General features: G+C 40.2%; 2 protein-coding genes across 22 annotated transcripts in view; both read right to left on the bottom strand.

The window, feature by feature from the left end:
- The window catches only part of Baz2b (bromodomain adjacent to zinc finger domain 2B), a 390581-nt gene that overhangs the window by 189931 nt on the left and 184234 nt on the right, over window positions 1–16416 (bottom strand). For 2 of the 21 annotated variants that reach the window (XM_085834859.1, XM_085834860.1), the window contains exon 4: window positions 5235–5301. The exons of the other annotated variants lie outside the window; for them this stretch is intronic. The gene's annotated coding sequence lies outside the window, so the exon portion shown is untranslated. The remainder of the gene's footprint in view (window positions 1–5234; window positions 5302–16416) is intronic. 21 annotated transcript variants of the gene reach the window in all.
- On the bottom strand, window positions 7592–10514 carry LOC110289314 (mitochondrial pyruvate carrier-like protein). The gene has a single exon (XM_021155468.3). The coding sequence runs from the start codon at window positions 8653–8655 to the stop codon at window positions 8287–8289; it is 369 nt and encodes a 122-aa protein (XP_021011127.1). The 5' UTR covers window positions 8656–10514; the 3' UTR covers window positions 7592–8286.

Raw genomic sequence — 16416 nt, 5'->3', positions numbered from 1 at the left:
GTGCAGAATAATTTAAGCAGCTTTGAGGCTCTGGGCTCAATGGGCAGTTGGGAAGAAAGGAGCAGGAACCCAGGACATTACAGTGCCCAGCACAACGGAGCAGAACGCTGGAGAGGGATCACCGAACCGGAAGTGACGCAGGGGGGGTTGTAAGAATGGAGGGCTCGGTTTTCACAAAGCTAAATAATAAAGTGAAGGGTCACAGGAAAGGCAGCAGGACAAACATGTTTTAAAACAACGCTGCTGGGAAAGCACTAGAGAGCTGAATTCAGCAAGGCAAATTTTAATGGTACTCACGACTGCAAGGTTTTTCCTGGAATCATGAGGACAAAGGCATGTACAAGGTAACAAAGCAGAAAAGGTCCAAGATGCAGCAGCATACACGAACCTCTGTAAGAGAGTCCCCGTGAAGGGGTACACAGGGGGCACTGCAACCTGCAGGAGATGATATCAAACGCCTGCATTTGGTGAACCAGGACAGCACATCTGTCTGCTGAGGAAAATGATGATGCAAAGCTACAGAAGCATGGTAAATTATTAATAAGCACCTAATAAATACAAGAAACTGTCCTGGCGGCTGGAAAATAAATGAATAGAAGATGTGGCTAGTTAAAGAGTTATTTGAGAACTACTGAGAATCTGAGAATATACCACATATAGATAACTAAATTAAAATTTCTTTGGAGACATCATTTTATAATAAAGGCTGTCATGTTGAAAATATTATGTAATGATGTCTCTCATGAGATGACAACAATGTCCTCCTAAGTGATCCACACACAGCTGTGGGGGATAAAAAGAACACCACGCACAGCTTTTACTTGGTTGCATACAGTGGGATTTAGATAGGATGCACACCAGACAGGCAGTGATGCATGCAATTAAGAATGACAAGCAGCTCCCTGCCTTTCCCTTTGTCCTCCTCTTATTGACCCATTGCTACGTGTTGATTTTCCTCCTCCCCTGATTCTGTAACTCAGCAAATAGTCAAAGAGCACGTCATTCCTCTAGCAGTCACTCAGGCAAGTCTTCGCGGGCTTCTAGGCTCCCCTCTGCTGCATACAACTTCCACCATGTTCCCTTGACTCTAAAAAAAAGTTAAGAATTTGGAAATTATAAGAATGATGGGGGGAGGGGGTAGCTGGAGAGATGGCTCAGCGCTGGAAGAGCACTGACTGCTCTTCCAGAGGTCCTGAGTTCAATTCCCAGCAACCACATGGTGGCTCACAACCATCTGTAATGGGATCTGATGCCCTCTTCTGGTGTGTCTGAAGACAGCTACAGTGTACTCATATATACAAAATAAATAAATAAATCAAAACAAAACAAAAAGAATGATCGAGGCTGTCGAGATGGCTCAGCAAGTAAGAGCACTGATTGCTCTTCCAAAGGTCCTGAGTTCAAATCCCAGGAACCACATGGTGGCTCACAACCACCCATAATGAGAGCTGACACCCTCTTCTGGTGCGTCTGAAGAAAACTACAGTGTACTTATGCATAATAAATCTTCGGGCCAGAGCAAGCAGGGACTAAGTGAGCAGAGTTGACAGGAGCGAGCAGAGGTCCTAAAAATTTAATTCCCAACAACCACATGAAGGCTCACAACCATCTTTACAGCTACAGTGTACTCATATATATAAAATTTAAAAAATCTTTAAAAAATTAAAAATAAAAATAATCACCTAATTACATATTAGTACAAAGCTAATTTAGGTACCTTACTCAAATACACATTTACATTTTTCCTTGTAATTATGAGATTCTTTTGCACTTAGTGTATTTTTATATTTTGCCCTGGGCTATCAGATAGGAGGCAATTTACAAAGGTACATAATATATAAAATAAAGAGTGCTGAAGAAGTTGAGAGAAAATAAGATGAAGGCAAAATAATGTTGGTATCAAAGACGATGTCACAGTAACCTATGTCCTGGCGACTAGCGTGTGCCTTTACATGTCCCATAACAATGCAAAGACACAGCGGGCAGTGCGGCCTCCATGTTAATGTTATTTGCCACGCTTATTGTGGGGACAGGACAAACATCTTAAACGCACATGATACAAGCATGCATCTTGGTGTCAGACGATTTAACTTCTGCCAGGGAATCAATGGCCCAATGCTTGAGCACTTTAGGGCCAGAATGGCAGGTTTCAGCTATGATGCCCATCACCATAAATCAAGGATAAGATCTGAAATATCCAGTATGCGATGTGCTTTAATTTTTAAAGTCACAATGTCTTTTGCTGAAATAAATATCCACCTTTTTCCAGGCGAGTTGGTGCACACCTTTAATCCTAGCACTCGGGAGGCAGAGACAGCTGGATCTCTGAGACTTTGAGGCCAGCCTGGTCTACAAAGGGAGTTCCAGGACAGCCAAGCTGTTCTACAGAGAAACCCTGTCTCAAAAAACCAAATTCACCTTTTAATTGGTTCAGAGTGGGATTCGGGAGTGGTGTAGTTCACACTGATGCATGACCATCACAGTTAATTCCATGTTATTGTATCTACTCCCTACCATAAGAAACAGCACGGGGTTAAAGCAGCAGTCCCCAACGCTTCCGGTTGCCCCTGGTAAATCCTCTTGCCCTCACACACTAGATATAGTGTCCTGTTAATGAGCAAATGATACCTACAGAAAGGCAACAAAAACTTCAAACCATCAGAAAAAAAAATATTAAATACCGAGATATTAAAACAGGCTGCATCACATGAAAAACTATGAAAATCAATAGATTACAGACCGAGAAGCAATAACATACCACTTATTTATCCTCACTTAACAAAGGGAGACAACAAAAGTGCCTCCCAGATAAACTGAATACTGGAAATCATTTTATTTATATAAAGTTATCTGTAAGCTACACAGGTTAAGCTTCTTCATCAGTTCTTCGTGCCAACTGCAGAGTTTAAAGTTCTTTGGTTTCTGAGTTTCCTGGTTTTAAGATTTGAATTTCAAATAATTTGATTGGATTTGCTGACAGGAGGGGACAGATAGTGACAGGTTAGCACTTTTAGTCGGATGACTAGCTGAGCTTTAGTGGGTCTCATCTTAGATTCCCTGCTCTCATAGGAAGTAAGCAAGCGGCTACCGTGTCGAGTCTGGCAAGAGGTCTGCTCAGTAACACTAACACCATCCTCACCATAACAAACCAGTCTTCGATAGACGGGGCCTTGCTACGTAGCCCAGGCTGGCCTCACCTCACAGCAGTGCCCGCCTCCACCTCCCAACTGCTCTTATTACAAACAAGCAGCCTCATACCTGGCTAAAAATCTTGTCTTCTTCTTGAAGATTTGATTTAATTTGATTTATGGATGTGTGTCTACATAACTGATGCCCCATGTGTAAGTGCCCAAAGAGGTCAGAAGAAAATTAGATCCCTTGAAGCTGGAATTATAGGCAAACACTGGTTCTCACAAGTGAACAGGAGGGCTTTTCAGTGCTCTCACCCAGTGAGCCATCTCCACACACACACACACACACACACACAGACACATGCACACATACACATACGGCACACACATACCCTATGATGTCTTGACCTCTAATTCCCGCATGTATTTGTTTGTTACCCCACCTCTGATACAGAAACATTACACATTAAGTCATATAACCTCATTCCCAAGCTAACCATAGGAGATGAAATAAACAAAAAGAAGTCTATGACTGTTGTCTTCAAACTGCTCATAAATTAAATGAGCAGAAAAGCTGGGATTCTTCAGTTTCTGAAATAAGTGAGGGAGGAACTTGTAAAAACGAACCTCTTCCTTAAAATCAATTTTACTCTTCAAAACTGACAGTTTCATTCTAATTTTTTTTAAGATTTATTTATTTATTATATGTAAGTACACTGTAGCTGTCTTCAGATACACCAGAAGAGGGCCTCAGATCTCATTATAGATGGTTGTGAGCCATCTTGTGGTTGCTGGGATTTGAACTCAGGACCTTCTGAAAAGCAGTCAATGCTCTTACCCACTGAGCCATCTCACCAGCCCTCATTCCAGTATTTTTAATGAGATTCTACTATACAGAAAATGTTAAAAGAGGAAAAAGTACAGTGTATTCAATTTTGAAAATCTACCATATACATATCCCTGAGGAAAGAGGGACGCCTTGCTTTACTGACATTTTCCTTCCATCTATAGCCCAGAACATTCTATCTTCCCCTCACCTCTCTCATCCCTCTTCTCCCTCTATGAAAAGCAGCATCTTCCAGAAAACCTTAAACCTCTGTCTTGCGCCCTCTGGCACTTGGCTGAATCTCCTATTCCCTGGCTGAACCAATACAACCTGAATACCCAGTAAGATGCTGTACAAACTTCAGACACTGAGTCACTAATTTATGTTGCCAGGGCTTCCTACTGGGGTCTTTTTTCATTTTGGAGACAAGGTCTTACGATGTAGAACTGGTTTGACTCAAACTCATAATCTTCCTGCCTCCAACCACTAAATTATAAGGACTTATCACCAAGCTCAGCTAAAATAGTCTTTTTATCAACTTGTTTGCTTTTTCTATCCATGGGGGCGAGGGGGTGCTTGTCTTCTATGCCCAAGGCTTGGATTCCATCCCCAGAATCAAAGAAGCAAACAAAAACAAACCCACTAATGGGAAAGCCAGTTTGTTTGCTTTCATCAGACTCCCTAGATAGTTAGTGGTAAGAGCTATGTTGATGTGGATGGAGTTCAGAGCCTTCAATAAAACAAGGGATGCTGGCAGACCCAGATCTTTCAAGCTGAAGGAATCTGGAAGAACAGGATTCACAACAAGTTTACCTGCTGGCCTCTGTTCTAAGTCATAGGTCCTAAAACTCCTAAATCTATCTTCTTTTGTAATCTTGAGATGACTAGCCTTTTGGTTTTTCCAGACAGGGTTTCTCTATGTACCCCTGGGTGTCCTGGAAGTCCCTCTGTAGAGCAGGCTAGCTTCCAACTCACAGAGACTTCCTCTGCCTCCCGAGTGCTGGAACTTAAGGCATATGCCAGCACCTGCTGGCTAGTCTTCCTAGAGAGATGGCTAGTGGACATGCTAGGCCTTCATGATGCGGTTCACCTCTAGAAAGATCAACAGCAGGAGATGGGAGTGGGGCTGGAATTAGAGTTCATAATTTAACCAATTTAACCACACGTTTAAAAAGAAAAGAATGCAGTGTCACATGCTGACTCCATGGGAGTCAGAGGCCCCTATGCTCAGGACCCTTTTGGATCATGCCCTTGTGTCTTTTCATCCAGGCACTTACTTTCCAAATCCAATGTGTCAGTCTGAATATGAGGCGGTCGTAGGACCCTGCAATGGAGTCACCCAGGCTGAAATGCAAACGGCAGAGAAGGCTCATTGTGGCTGACATCTGGGATGGTAGCGGCCTGAGACCCAAACTTGGATAATGCTGGAAATAACTTACACTACTGGACACCAATGTGGTATTATAGAACTACAGAGTTTGTTTTGGGAGTAAAAGATTCAAGCAGTACTCGCTATAATTATTTTGTATAACTTACTGTCTTAGTCAGGGTTTTGATTCCTGCACAGACATCATGACCAAGAAGCAAGTTGGGGAGGAAAGGGTTTATTCAGCTTACACTTCCACACTGCTGTTCATCACCAAAGGAAGTCAGGAGTGGAACTCAAGCAGGTCAGGAAGCAGGAGCTGATGCAGAGGCCATGGAGGGATGTTCTTTACTGCCTTGCTTCCCCTGGCTTGCTCAGCCTGCTCTCTTAGAGAATCCAAGACTACCAGCCCAGGGATGGTCCCACCCACAAGGGGTCTTTCCCCCTTGATCACTAATTGAGAAAATGCCTCACAGCTGGATCTCATGGAGGCATTTCCCCAACTGAAGCTCCTTTCTCTGTGGCAACTCCAGCCTGTGTCAAGTTGCCACACAAAACTAGCCAGTACACTTACTAAACAAGAGAAGAGTAAACCGAGGTACAAATGAGCAGTGTTTATTTTATTTACTACCCTGCACGGCCTTCTTGTTGGAGTCATTGTTCTTTTGGTGCGGAGAACTGACCCCAGAGCCTTGTGCACACATGCACAGCTCTAGCAGACAGACCTCCTGCCCCAGTTTATTAGTGGTTGTTCATGTAATGAGGTTTTTATATTCTGAAATAACCTTGCTTACTTGTACTTTTCTTAGAAATTTTATATCAGACTTTGATCATTTTATATACTTTTTAAAGGTGCATGTGAGGGCGTGGTGGTGCACGCCTTTAATCCCAGCACTCGGGAGGCAGAGGCAATCGGATATCTGAGTTCGAGGCCAGCCTGGTCTACAGAGTGAGTTCCAGGACAGCCAGGACTATACAGAGAAACCCTGTCTCCAAAAAAAAAAAAAAAAAAAAAAAAAAAAAAAAAGGTGCATGTGTTATTTCTTAAAATTTTCTGATGGTGGTGTTTATCATTGATACCTGTCTTCTCTTAGAATGTTTTGACATCTACTTTGTCTGCAATTAGTATAGCCTCTCCAGTTTCATGTCACTAATATTTGAGGAGAATATCTTTAAGTCCTTTTACTATTTCTTTTATATTTTTAATGGGCTTCTCTTTTGACAGCATAAAGTTATGTCTTGTATTTCATCCAAAATGGATATCAATTTCCTCTTTTTTTGGTTTTTTTTTTTGTTTGTTTTTTGGTTTTTTGGTTTTTCGAGACAGGGTTTCTGTGTGTAGCCCTGGCTGTCCTGGAACTCACTCTGTAGACCAGGCTGGCCTCGAACTCAGAAATCCACTGCCTCTGCCTCCCAAGTGCTGGGGTTAAAGGCGTGCACCACCACTGCCCAGCTTAATCAATTTGCTCTTAACTGGTAAAGGTAGGACACTTATACTCTACATGACAGCCGATGCAAAGTTGGGTTCACTCTACCATCTTTCTGGTTATTTTTCATGTGTTCTTTATTCCTTCTTTTCTCTTTTTCATTCTTTTAGAATTATTTTTCATTTAAAGAGAAAATGGAAAGCTAAAAGACATAAAGTTAGGGCAGCTTCAAAGCAAACTCAGTAACAGTGACAAACCCACTGCTCTGGTGAGCCAGGTCCATGAACACATGACAACACTGTCAGTACCTTACAGCTGGGTTGGTTCTATTGGAGGAATACAAGGACAAGTCTGGGCTCTAAACACTATGAACACCGATCACATTGATGGATGAAAGTTATAAAGTTACATTATTCCTCAAGAAAGAACAGATTCAACGCTTACCCAAACCCTTATCTAAGTCAGGTAATCAGAAAGAGGTGAGTGGGACTAGGGTAAGAAACTCAACTTGACAACATTAGCAGTCAAGAATGATGAATTTAGGAGCTTTCCCATTATGGGCAAGGAAAGAACCCTATGTGTTTATTATCATCAACTCTGTTCAGCGTGGCCTTTGACTCACGTAGGATTTTTGGCTAGGAGCCCAGCTGAAGTCTAATCACAACCAACATCAACCATGTGACACAACTGTCAAATCCCACGTCTAAGCTCTGTACAACAGGCATGGGACAGCCTTGCGAGGCCAGCTTCAAATAACTAATACAGAGAAACCATGAGGTATAATCTTTGTTTTAATCTATTAAGTTTTTGTCTACTCACTAGAATAATAAACATTTTTAAAAATAAATCACAAAAAGGCATAATTAGTTATGTGAAGCCCGCAACTGTGTATGTGCAAGCATCATCATACTAAACACTAGTAACTTTAAATGAACAATTTTAATTTTTTAGGTGTGTGCCTGTGTGTGTCTGTGTTCTGCAGGTGTGAATGAGTGTGAGCTGTATTGGAGGCTAGAGAACAACTTCCAGGAGTCAACTCTCTCTCTGCCCTGACGATTCACGGACAATGCTTTTAGCCAGTAAGTCATCTCGCTGGCCCGAAAGGAATAATTTTAAAGCTAACATACAACAAAAACAGTTTAATCAAACTGAAAGAACAAGATATGAGAAAAACATCTCCAAAGAATATTCTACAATATATATATAGGAAAAAAAACAATTTAAAAAATAGGTTCAAGAGATCGAGAGCAAACAGTTGTCAAATAAGATATAAAAGATATTCAACCAGAGGATAAGAGAAATAGAAATCAGCTACCAGTTTGCTTGTAATCAGTCAAATTAAAATTTTAATTCTCATAATGTCAAATTCACTTGGGACTCTTTTTTTTTTTTTTTTTTTAAATTAACCAAACTGGTTTAAATTGGGTTTGCAAACCAAAGTTTTCCTTGGCTTTTCTTTAGGAGGAATAGAGTCCAGTGCTTGCAAGCTGCAAAGTCCGGTTCAGGCTACCCCTCTCATCCCCCCCAGTCATCAGCTTATTTGGCAGGAGGGTTGGTGGCTTTGGCGGCTTTAGCCTTGGCTCCCCCACCATATTGGTGCTTCAGGTAACGGCTCGCCTGGATGCTCTGCGCCAATACGTTGGAGAAATGGCACGCCAGCAGCAGGTAGTTTCGAGGCTGGACACGGTAGGCAAAGCGCATGAAAGCCATGGAGTAGAAGATGAGGGCCGTTGTCATGCGGCCACTGATGATGTCAGGGGGGGCCTTCATATCCTTAAAGGCGGCCAGCGGAAGGCCCCAGTTGGCCACAGGACCCCAGAAGTGGGTGCTGGTTATATAATCCCGAAACTCCTTGGTCTTAAAATAATCTCGCGTTTTCCGCATTAGCGCTACTACCGCCGCCATGGTAGCCTGTCGGAGAAGTGCCAACGGCCAAGCTTCCAGCCACCAGTAGAGCACAGAATGTGGCCACTTGGGACTCTTAAGAAATTAAAACTTGCAGACAAATTTTTATAGATTGTTAACTGCTCAACCATCAAAGAAATCAATTTGTCATCAGCATATCATTTCAGGGTATCAACTGAATGTGAGATACACGCCCTATCCCTTTTCTAGACACAATAGTCTGATGCATATATAAACTCAAGAGACTATGGCAATCACACAAGGCTGAGCCAGGCAGGGTCCCAGCACTGAGATGGGTGAGTAGAAACGGGGGTTCTACTCCTAACCAAGAAGCTATCTGCAATTGATACCCACTGGCGAAAGTATAATCAATTTTCTACAATGAAGTGTCACTGGGTGTAACAACCACACTTCAGGACAGGCTCCACCATGCCCAGGAGTGGTAGCTGGAGAACACAAAATTACTGAATGATATTATTTGTGGACTTTTTAATCTGATTTACTTGTTTTGAGTTTTTGTAGGGTGGGGGGTTGGGGTGGGGGTGTGTTTCTTCTTGTTTGCTTTGGGGAATTTTTTTTTCCTTAAAGGACATAAAGTTAGGTGGGGAGGACCTGTAATAAGTAGAGGGAGAGGGAAACAGGATCAAAATGTATAGTATGAATTTTAAAAAGTATATCCCTTTTTACCATGTGTGGCTTGAAGAAGAATGGCCCCATAGAATGATGCTTGGTCACCGGGGAATGGAACTGAAAGGATTAGGAGGTGTGGCCTTGGAGGAAGTGTGTCACTCACAGATTTCCAAAGACAGTGCTAGGCTCTGTCTCCTTTCCCCTCCTACTCTTCCTTCACTTCTCCTTTCCCTCCTCGACCCTCCCCACCATACACACACACACACACACACACACACACACTTGTCCCTCCTGTTGGTGGGTTACTCCTCCAGCACCATAGCTGCCTCCTACCATGCTCTCTGCTGTGATGATAATGTACCACCCCTCTGAAGCAGTAAGCCAGCCCTAATGAAATGTCTTCCTGCACAGGAGTTGCTTTGGTCCTGGTGTGTCATCACAGAAATAAAGCAGTGACTAAAACACATGATAATAATGAAATATCACAAACACCATAAACTATATAAACATGGAAAGTAAAGATTCTGGAGAAGGCAAGGTGGAAATAGTGCAGAAAATAAAAGGCAGATTAAGCAACTCCGACTTGAAAACCCCAAATCTAAAATGCTTCCAATTCCAAAACATTTGAGCATCACTGTGAGCCCACAAATTGTCAATTCTACACCTGTTGACTTCACGTCAAAGGCTAGAGTCAAAATGTAGGCGTGTTAAAACAAACAACAACAAAACAAAAACCATACACAATACCATCCTGAGATTATCTGATTAAGAGATAGCACTCATTCCATGCTTAGAACTGCTTCCTGAACCTAAAACACTTCATGCTATATGTCCAGATACATCAAAATTTAAAAATAAAAGAAATTTAAAATACTTGTAGTCCTTAGCATGTTGTGTAAGAGATACTCAACTTGCATGGTTTTATCACATGACAACCAGTCTTGTAGATCATATATTCATGGAGTACAACAATGCAGAAACATTTGCATAGAAGCAGTTAGCAGGTACCTCAGGAAACTGAGGTGATATTTAAGATTTCAAGTCTATCTGTTCCTTATTTTTAAAATAAGACGAAATGGATCTGGGGAGGTGGCTCACTAGTTAAGAGTGATTGTTGGTCTTACAAAGGACCCAGGTTCAACTGACAGGACCCACATTGAGCTCATAACCATTTGTCCATCCACTTCGAGGGAATCCAATGCCCTCTGAAGGCATGGACATGCATGCAACCAAACCTTCCATACACGTAAAATAAAATAAATATATAATAATAAATGTAAAAGGAAGGAGGAATATGTAGTAGGTACATTTACATTCATTGTGTTATTTACATATATATTGTAAATAACAATTACAAATATATATATATATTTATATATATATGTATATATGTGTATATATACATATGCAATGTAGTTTAAGCTTTAAAAAAGGCTCTGAGAAACAATATTAAACTGTTAAATCACTTATTCTAGATTCCCCCTATTCCATTTTATGGTCTATGTTTATAAAACATTCTACTTGAATCCTTTGTCCTAGAAAAAGTGTGATCAAACTGCACAGTAAGCAAAGACACAACTCCTTGAGACACTGTAATTTAAATGCAGATCCTGACATGCAATATTTGAGTAGAAAATGCTTTGATTTTATTAACTAGTTAGAGAAAAGTCTATGAAATTTTTCTCAAATTTTCCTTACAACTTATAAGTTTAATCTTAGCTCCCAGTGTTGTTTTCATCATTTGTTGTTCATATCTGATAAGAAAAAACAGTAACACACATGACAGAAAACGTGGGCATAGCAGGATAATAGCAAGCTGAAAGCTGTTTTCTATCTATTACCTATGTTTCTACAAAGTCTGAGCCTCAGTAAACTGAAATTTATATGGTTTGGCTAAAATACATTCCCAATATATCAACATAATTGTGCAAATACCAAACTTTGACTGTTCATGGGCAATGCTCTTAAAATTTATACAGTATCTTCAGTTTTGCCTTATATAACCATAACATGCAGCCCGGCAGTGGTGGTGCACGCCTTTAATTCCAGCACTTGGGAGGCAGAGGCAGGCGGATTTCTGAGTTTAAGGCCAGCCTGGTTACAGAGTGAGTTCCAGGACAGCTAGGGCTACACAGAGAAACCCTGTCTCGAAAAAAAACCAAATAATAATAATAACAATAAAATAATAATAATAATAACAACCATGACATGCTCTATGTATGTGTTATAAATGCTGAGTGAGAGTTTGTGTGCACAGACATGCCTAATGTACACATTTAATTACAGAAAGGATATCAGTGGTTAAGAATCATCTGGCAAAATTCCATGACTGCCTCTGACATTACAGATTCCTACCTCACATCTATACATATATGAATCAGATTTTATAACTTATGAATATTTATGTCTTTATATTAGTTCATAATTTATCAGTGAAGGACAAAGAATAAATATCATTGTAGAAGAGGAAACTGAAGCTCAGAGATTAAATGACCTGAGTAACATGGTAAGGCACAGAGAACAACACTCTGTAAAGGTATACAATTGAAGGACTCTGGCCATGTGACATGAAAAGATGACAAAAGAAATGGGAATGAGGGCTGGAGAGATGGCTCAGTGGGTAAGAGCACTGACTGCTCTTCCGAAGGTCCTGAGTTCAAGTCCCTGCAACCACATGGTGGCTTACAACCACCTGTAATGAGATTTGATGCCTTCTTCAGTTACAGTGTATGTATGTGTAATAATAAATCTTTAAAAAAAAAAAAAAGAAAGAAATGGGAATGATCATGCCTAAGTGAGCACTGTGTGGCTACCTGTCCTTCTACAGTACTGCCCGGACACTCACGGCAACACAGAGGCTTTGTAACTGCAGCCTGCACCATTCTGCAAGAAATGCACATTTCACATACAAAACTGTACGAGGTAAGAAAATTCTGAATTAAGTAGTAATTTCAAAACCAAACATGCCCCAAGTGTGTTTGGACGGCAGGTGCCCTACAACTGAGGTATACTTCCAGCCCGCAAGATCCATGAGCATAGTGTCTTAGATAAATACAGGCACTTAGAGAGCTACCTGTTACTTTGGATTTAGTTACAAATATCCAAATTAACTGTGATAAATCTCAATGCTTCTGAAAATTGAAGAATGAATTAGATATTGAATATCAAAAAATCTATTTCACAATAGTCACAAATAATATAAAATACCTTGGTGTGACTCTAACTAAGGAAATGAAAGATCTGTATGATAAGAACTTCAAGTCTCTGAAGAAAGAAATCAAAGAAGATCTCAGAAGATGGAAAGATCTCCCATGCTCATGGATTGGCAGGATCAACATTGTAAAAATGGCTATCTTACCAAAAGCAATCTACAGATTCAATGCAATCCCCATCAAAGCAAATTCATCTGGAATAACAAAAAACCTAGGATAGCGAAAACTCTTCTCAATGATAAAAGAACCTCTGGTGGAATCACCATGCCTGACCTAAAGCTATACTACAGAGCAATTATGATAAAAACTGCATGGTACTGGTATAGTGACAGACAAGTAGACCAATGGAACAGAATTGAAGACCCAGAAAGGAACCCACATACTTATGGTCACTTGATCTTTGACAAGGGAGCTAAAACCATCCAGTGGAAAAAGATAGCATGGTGCTGGCACAACTGGTGGTTATCATGTAGAAGAATGCGAATTGATCTATTCTTATCTCCTTGTACTAAGGTCAAATCTAAGTAGATCAAGGAAATCCACATAAAACCAGAGACACTGAAACTTATAGAGAAGAAAGTGGGGAAAAGCCTTGAAGATATGGGCACAGGGGAAAAATTCCTGAATAGAATAGCAATGGCTTATGCTGTAAGATCAAGAATCAACAAAGATTCAACAAGAATCATAAAATTGCAAAGCTTCTGTAAGGCAAAAGACACTGTCAATAAGACAAAAAGGCCACCAAAAGATTGGGAAAGGATCTTTACCAATCCTAAATCAGATAGGGGACTAATATCCAATATATATAAAGAACTCAAGAAGGTGGACTCCAGAAAATCAAATAACCCCATTAAAAAATGGGGCTCAGAGCTAAACAAAGAATTCTCACCTGAGGAATACCAAATGGCTGAGAAGCACCTGAAAAAATGTTCAGGTGCTTCTGGACCATCCAGAGACTGCTGCACCCGGGGATCCATCCCATAATCAGCCTCCAAACACTGACACCATTGCATATGCCAGCAAGATTTTGATGAAAGGACCCTGCTATAGCTGTCTCTTGTGAGACTATGCCAGGGCCTAGCAAACACAGAAGTGGATGCCCACAGTCAGCTATTGGATGGATCACAGGGCCCCCAATGGAGGAGCTAGAGAAACTAACCAAGGAGCTAAAGGGGTCTGCAACCCTATAGGTGGAACAACAATATGAACTAACCAGTAGCCCCAGAGCTCATGTCTCTAGCTGCATATGTAGCAGAAGATGGCCTAGTCGGCCATCATTGGGAAGAGAGGCCTCTTGGTCTTGCAAACTTTATATGCCTCAGTACAGGGGAACACCAGGGCCAAGAAGTGGGAGTGGGTGGGTAGGGGAGTGGGTGGGGGAGGGTATGGGGGACTTTTGGGATAGCATTTGAAATGTAAATGAAGAAAATACCTAATAAAAAATATTCAAAAAAAATCTAAACAAGGGAAGGCTATGGACATCTCTTTCTGTTGCTGGATAACGTGCACATAGATAATCTATTTCCATTATTGGCGTATTTCAGCATTGTGATTATTCTTTGAAGCCTAATGGATAACATACATGACTTGGTAATGAAGTTAAAAAATTACCCACAACTGAATGCTGACTAGTATGTGGTTTAGGGCTCTGCCCCCATGTACTCTTGAGCATTCAGAATAAATAAACTATAAAAACAGAATAAACCGAATAAAGAAACAAACAAGTATAGAAGCAGAATACACGGAATAAGTAAATGGTCATCTAATTTGATTTTATTATATTTTACTTGAATATTGTTGTGTAAAGTAACCAAACTATCAGCATAGATCTTTATAAAAACTTACAGTGTTACTATATTTTCAAGTAAGAATTACAAATAGCTTTGTTTCTTTGGGCTGGACTAAACCAGTGGGATTATCAAAAGTTTCCTTCTGGTATACGCTGTATTGTTATTGAAATCATGTTAAAATATAGGGGTCTTGTACTCCTATATGAAAGCTTTAAATTAAGCGAGCATTTTAGTTCAGATTTGAAAATTCTAGTTTAAGATTTGATATAACTCCTTTTTAGTTTTTACTTGCATTTATAAGTTCAGCACAAAATTTGAAAGGCACCTTAAAGAATTCAGAGAATCCTCTCTTCCTCCCTCTCTTCTCTCACCAAATAAAGAAATAAATGTAATAAACATTCTTGCAAGGGCAGCACACGTAAGAGTCAGGACACCAGGACTGTAGCTCCCATTTCCCACTGCCTTAGTCTTTGTCTCGTATAAGATTATTGCTAAGAGTCCTAAATACTTACTAAGGAAAAAATCAATGGTATGGACTGTTCCTCATACAGATTACACAGCCCATTAAAAAAGTTTCATAGAGTTCTATGGTGAAATACACTCAGAAAATTGTATACACTATTTATTCTCTTTGGAGATCTATAATGCACAGAAAAAAATTAACTATGCATAAACCTCTGGTTTCCTAAACTTAGAGACAAATCTAATAGTTCTCTATAAAGAAATGCTCTAAGGTATTGATGCCTACTGTATACTCTTTATGAGAAAATTGTATACATACAGACATTTTATAACACAAGAAGAAAAAGAAAACTACCGATTAATATATATATTAGCAAATTTAAAAAAAAAAAAAAAGACCTACAGCAAACCTGTACGTGTGTGCACATACCCAAGAGTACATGTGTGGACCAGAGGTGGATGTCAGGGACTTCCTCTATCCTTCCGACATCATTATTTGAGACAGGCTGTTTCAGTGAACCTGGAGCTCAGGCTAGACTGGAGGGCCAGTGAGCCCAGAAAAGCCTTGCGTCGTCCCACCTCGTAGTGCTAGATTCCAGACACAGCCAGTCTGACACAGTCTGACATGGTTGTTGAGGACCAGAACCCACATCCTCCTTGTGAATCAAGCACATTACCTGAGCCATCCTCAACCTAACAGACTATTAAAAAAACAACTCTGGAATTGTAACTGACAAGGTCATGGGGAATAAGTTTACTTCATAAATAGATTTGAGCATTTCTAATAAAAATATAATTTTTGTAATGAAAACAAGGAGTAAAGAAAATCTAGAAGCACTGTAAACATTCACTTTCTTTCCTCACTGAAGTCCTGGGGATCATATCCAAGGTCTATACTACATGCAGGGCAAGAAATCTATCAGAGCTACACCAGTCTATTATATTCTATAATATGCATTCCTTATGAGTGTGTCTTGGGGTAACTAGATAAAGACTTTCTCTTTTTGCTATTTTCATTTCTAGTTTTTGATACAGGGTTTCTGTGTAGCCCTGGCTGTCCTGGAACTTGCTGCAGACTAGGCTGGCCTCAAACTTATAGAGATCAAGAGTGCTACCACCTCTCTGTTTGCTTGCTCTCTCTCTCTCTCTCTCTCTCTCTCTCTCTCTCTCTCTCTCTCTCTCTCTCTCTCTCTTCCCTCTCTTTTTTGAAATAAAAACTTTCTAAGACAACCATTAAAGCCTTACTTGTGAAAAGAAAATGTCATCAAAACTTATATACTCACAATAATTAATAGTTAAATAACTAAATTTCAATCAAAGACAACTTTTCAAAGTTATCTAATTTCCTCATGAACTACCTATATAGCTTGAAAACACAACAAAATATTAATTTCATAGAATATACAGCTGGTTACCAGGGACCAAAAGGCCTTAAACACATAAAGGGAAACATTCTGACAAGTTGTTTTGCTATGACTGATCCGTATAAAACAAAAAAGCACGTTATTTGATAAACTGCATTTGTACATTGCAAACTACCTTATGTTAAACACCAAAGGAATAGACTAGGAAAAAAAAAAAAAAAAGCCACAGCCTTTGCCACATAAGCAGTTTAGCATTCCCGGGGATGGTGGACCACACTTGCAATGCCAACACTGAAGCTAGGC

The sequence above is a fragment of the Mus caroli genome, unplaced genomic scaffold, assembly GCF_978045245.1.
Source record: "Mus caroli unplaced genomic scaffold, Mus_caroli_1 scaffold_2, whole genome shotgun sequence".
NCBI lineage: Eukaryota > Metazoa > Chordata > Mammalia > Rodentia > Muridae > Mus > Mus caroli.
This window is presented reverse-complemented; position numbering and strand designations above follow the sequence as displayed.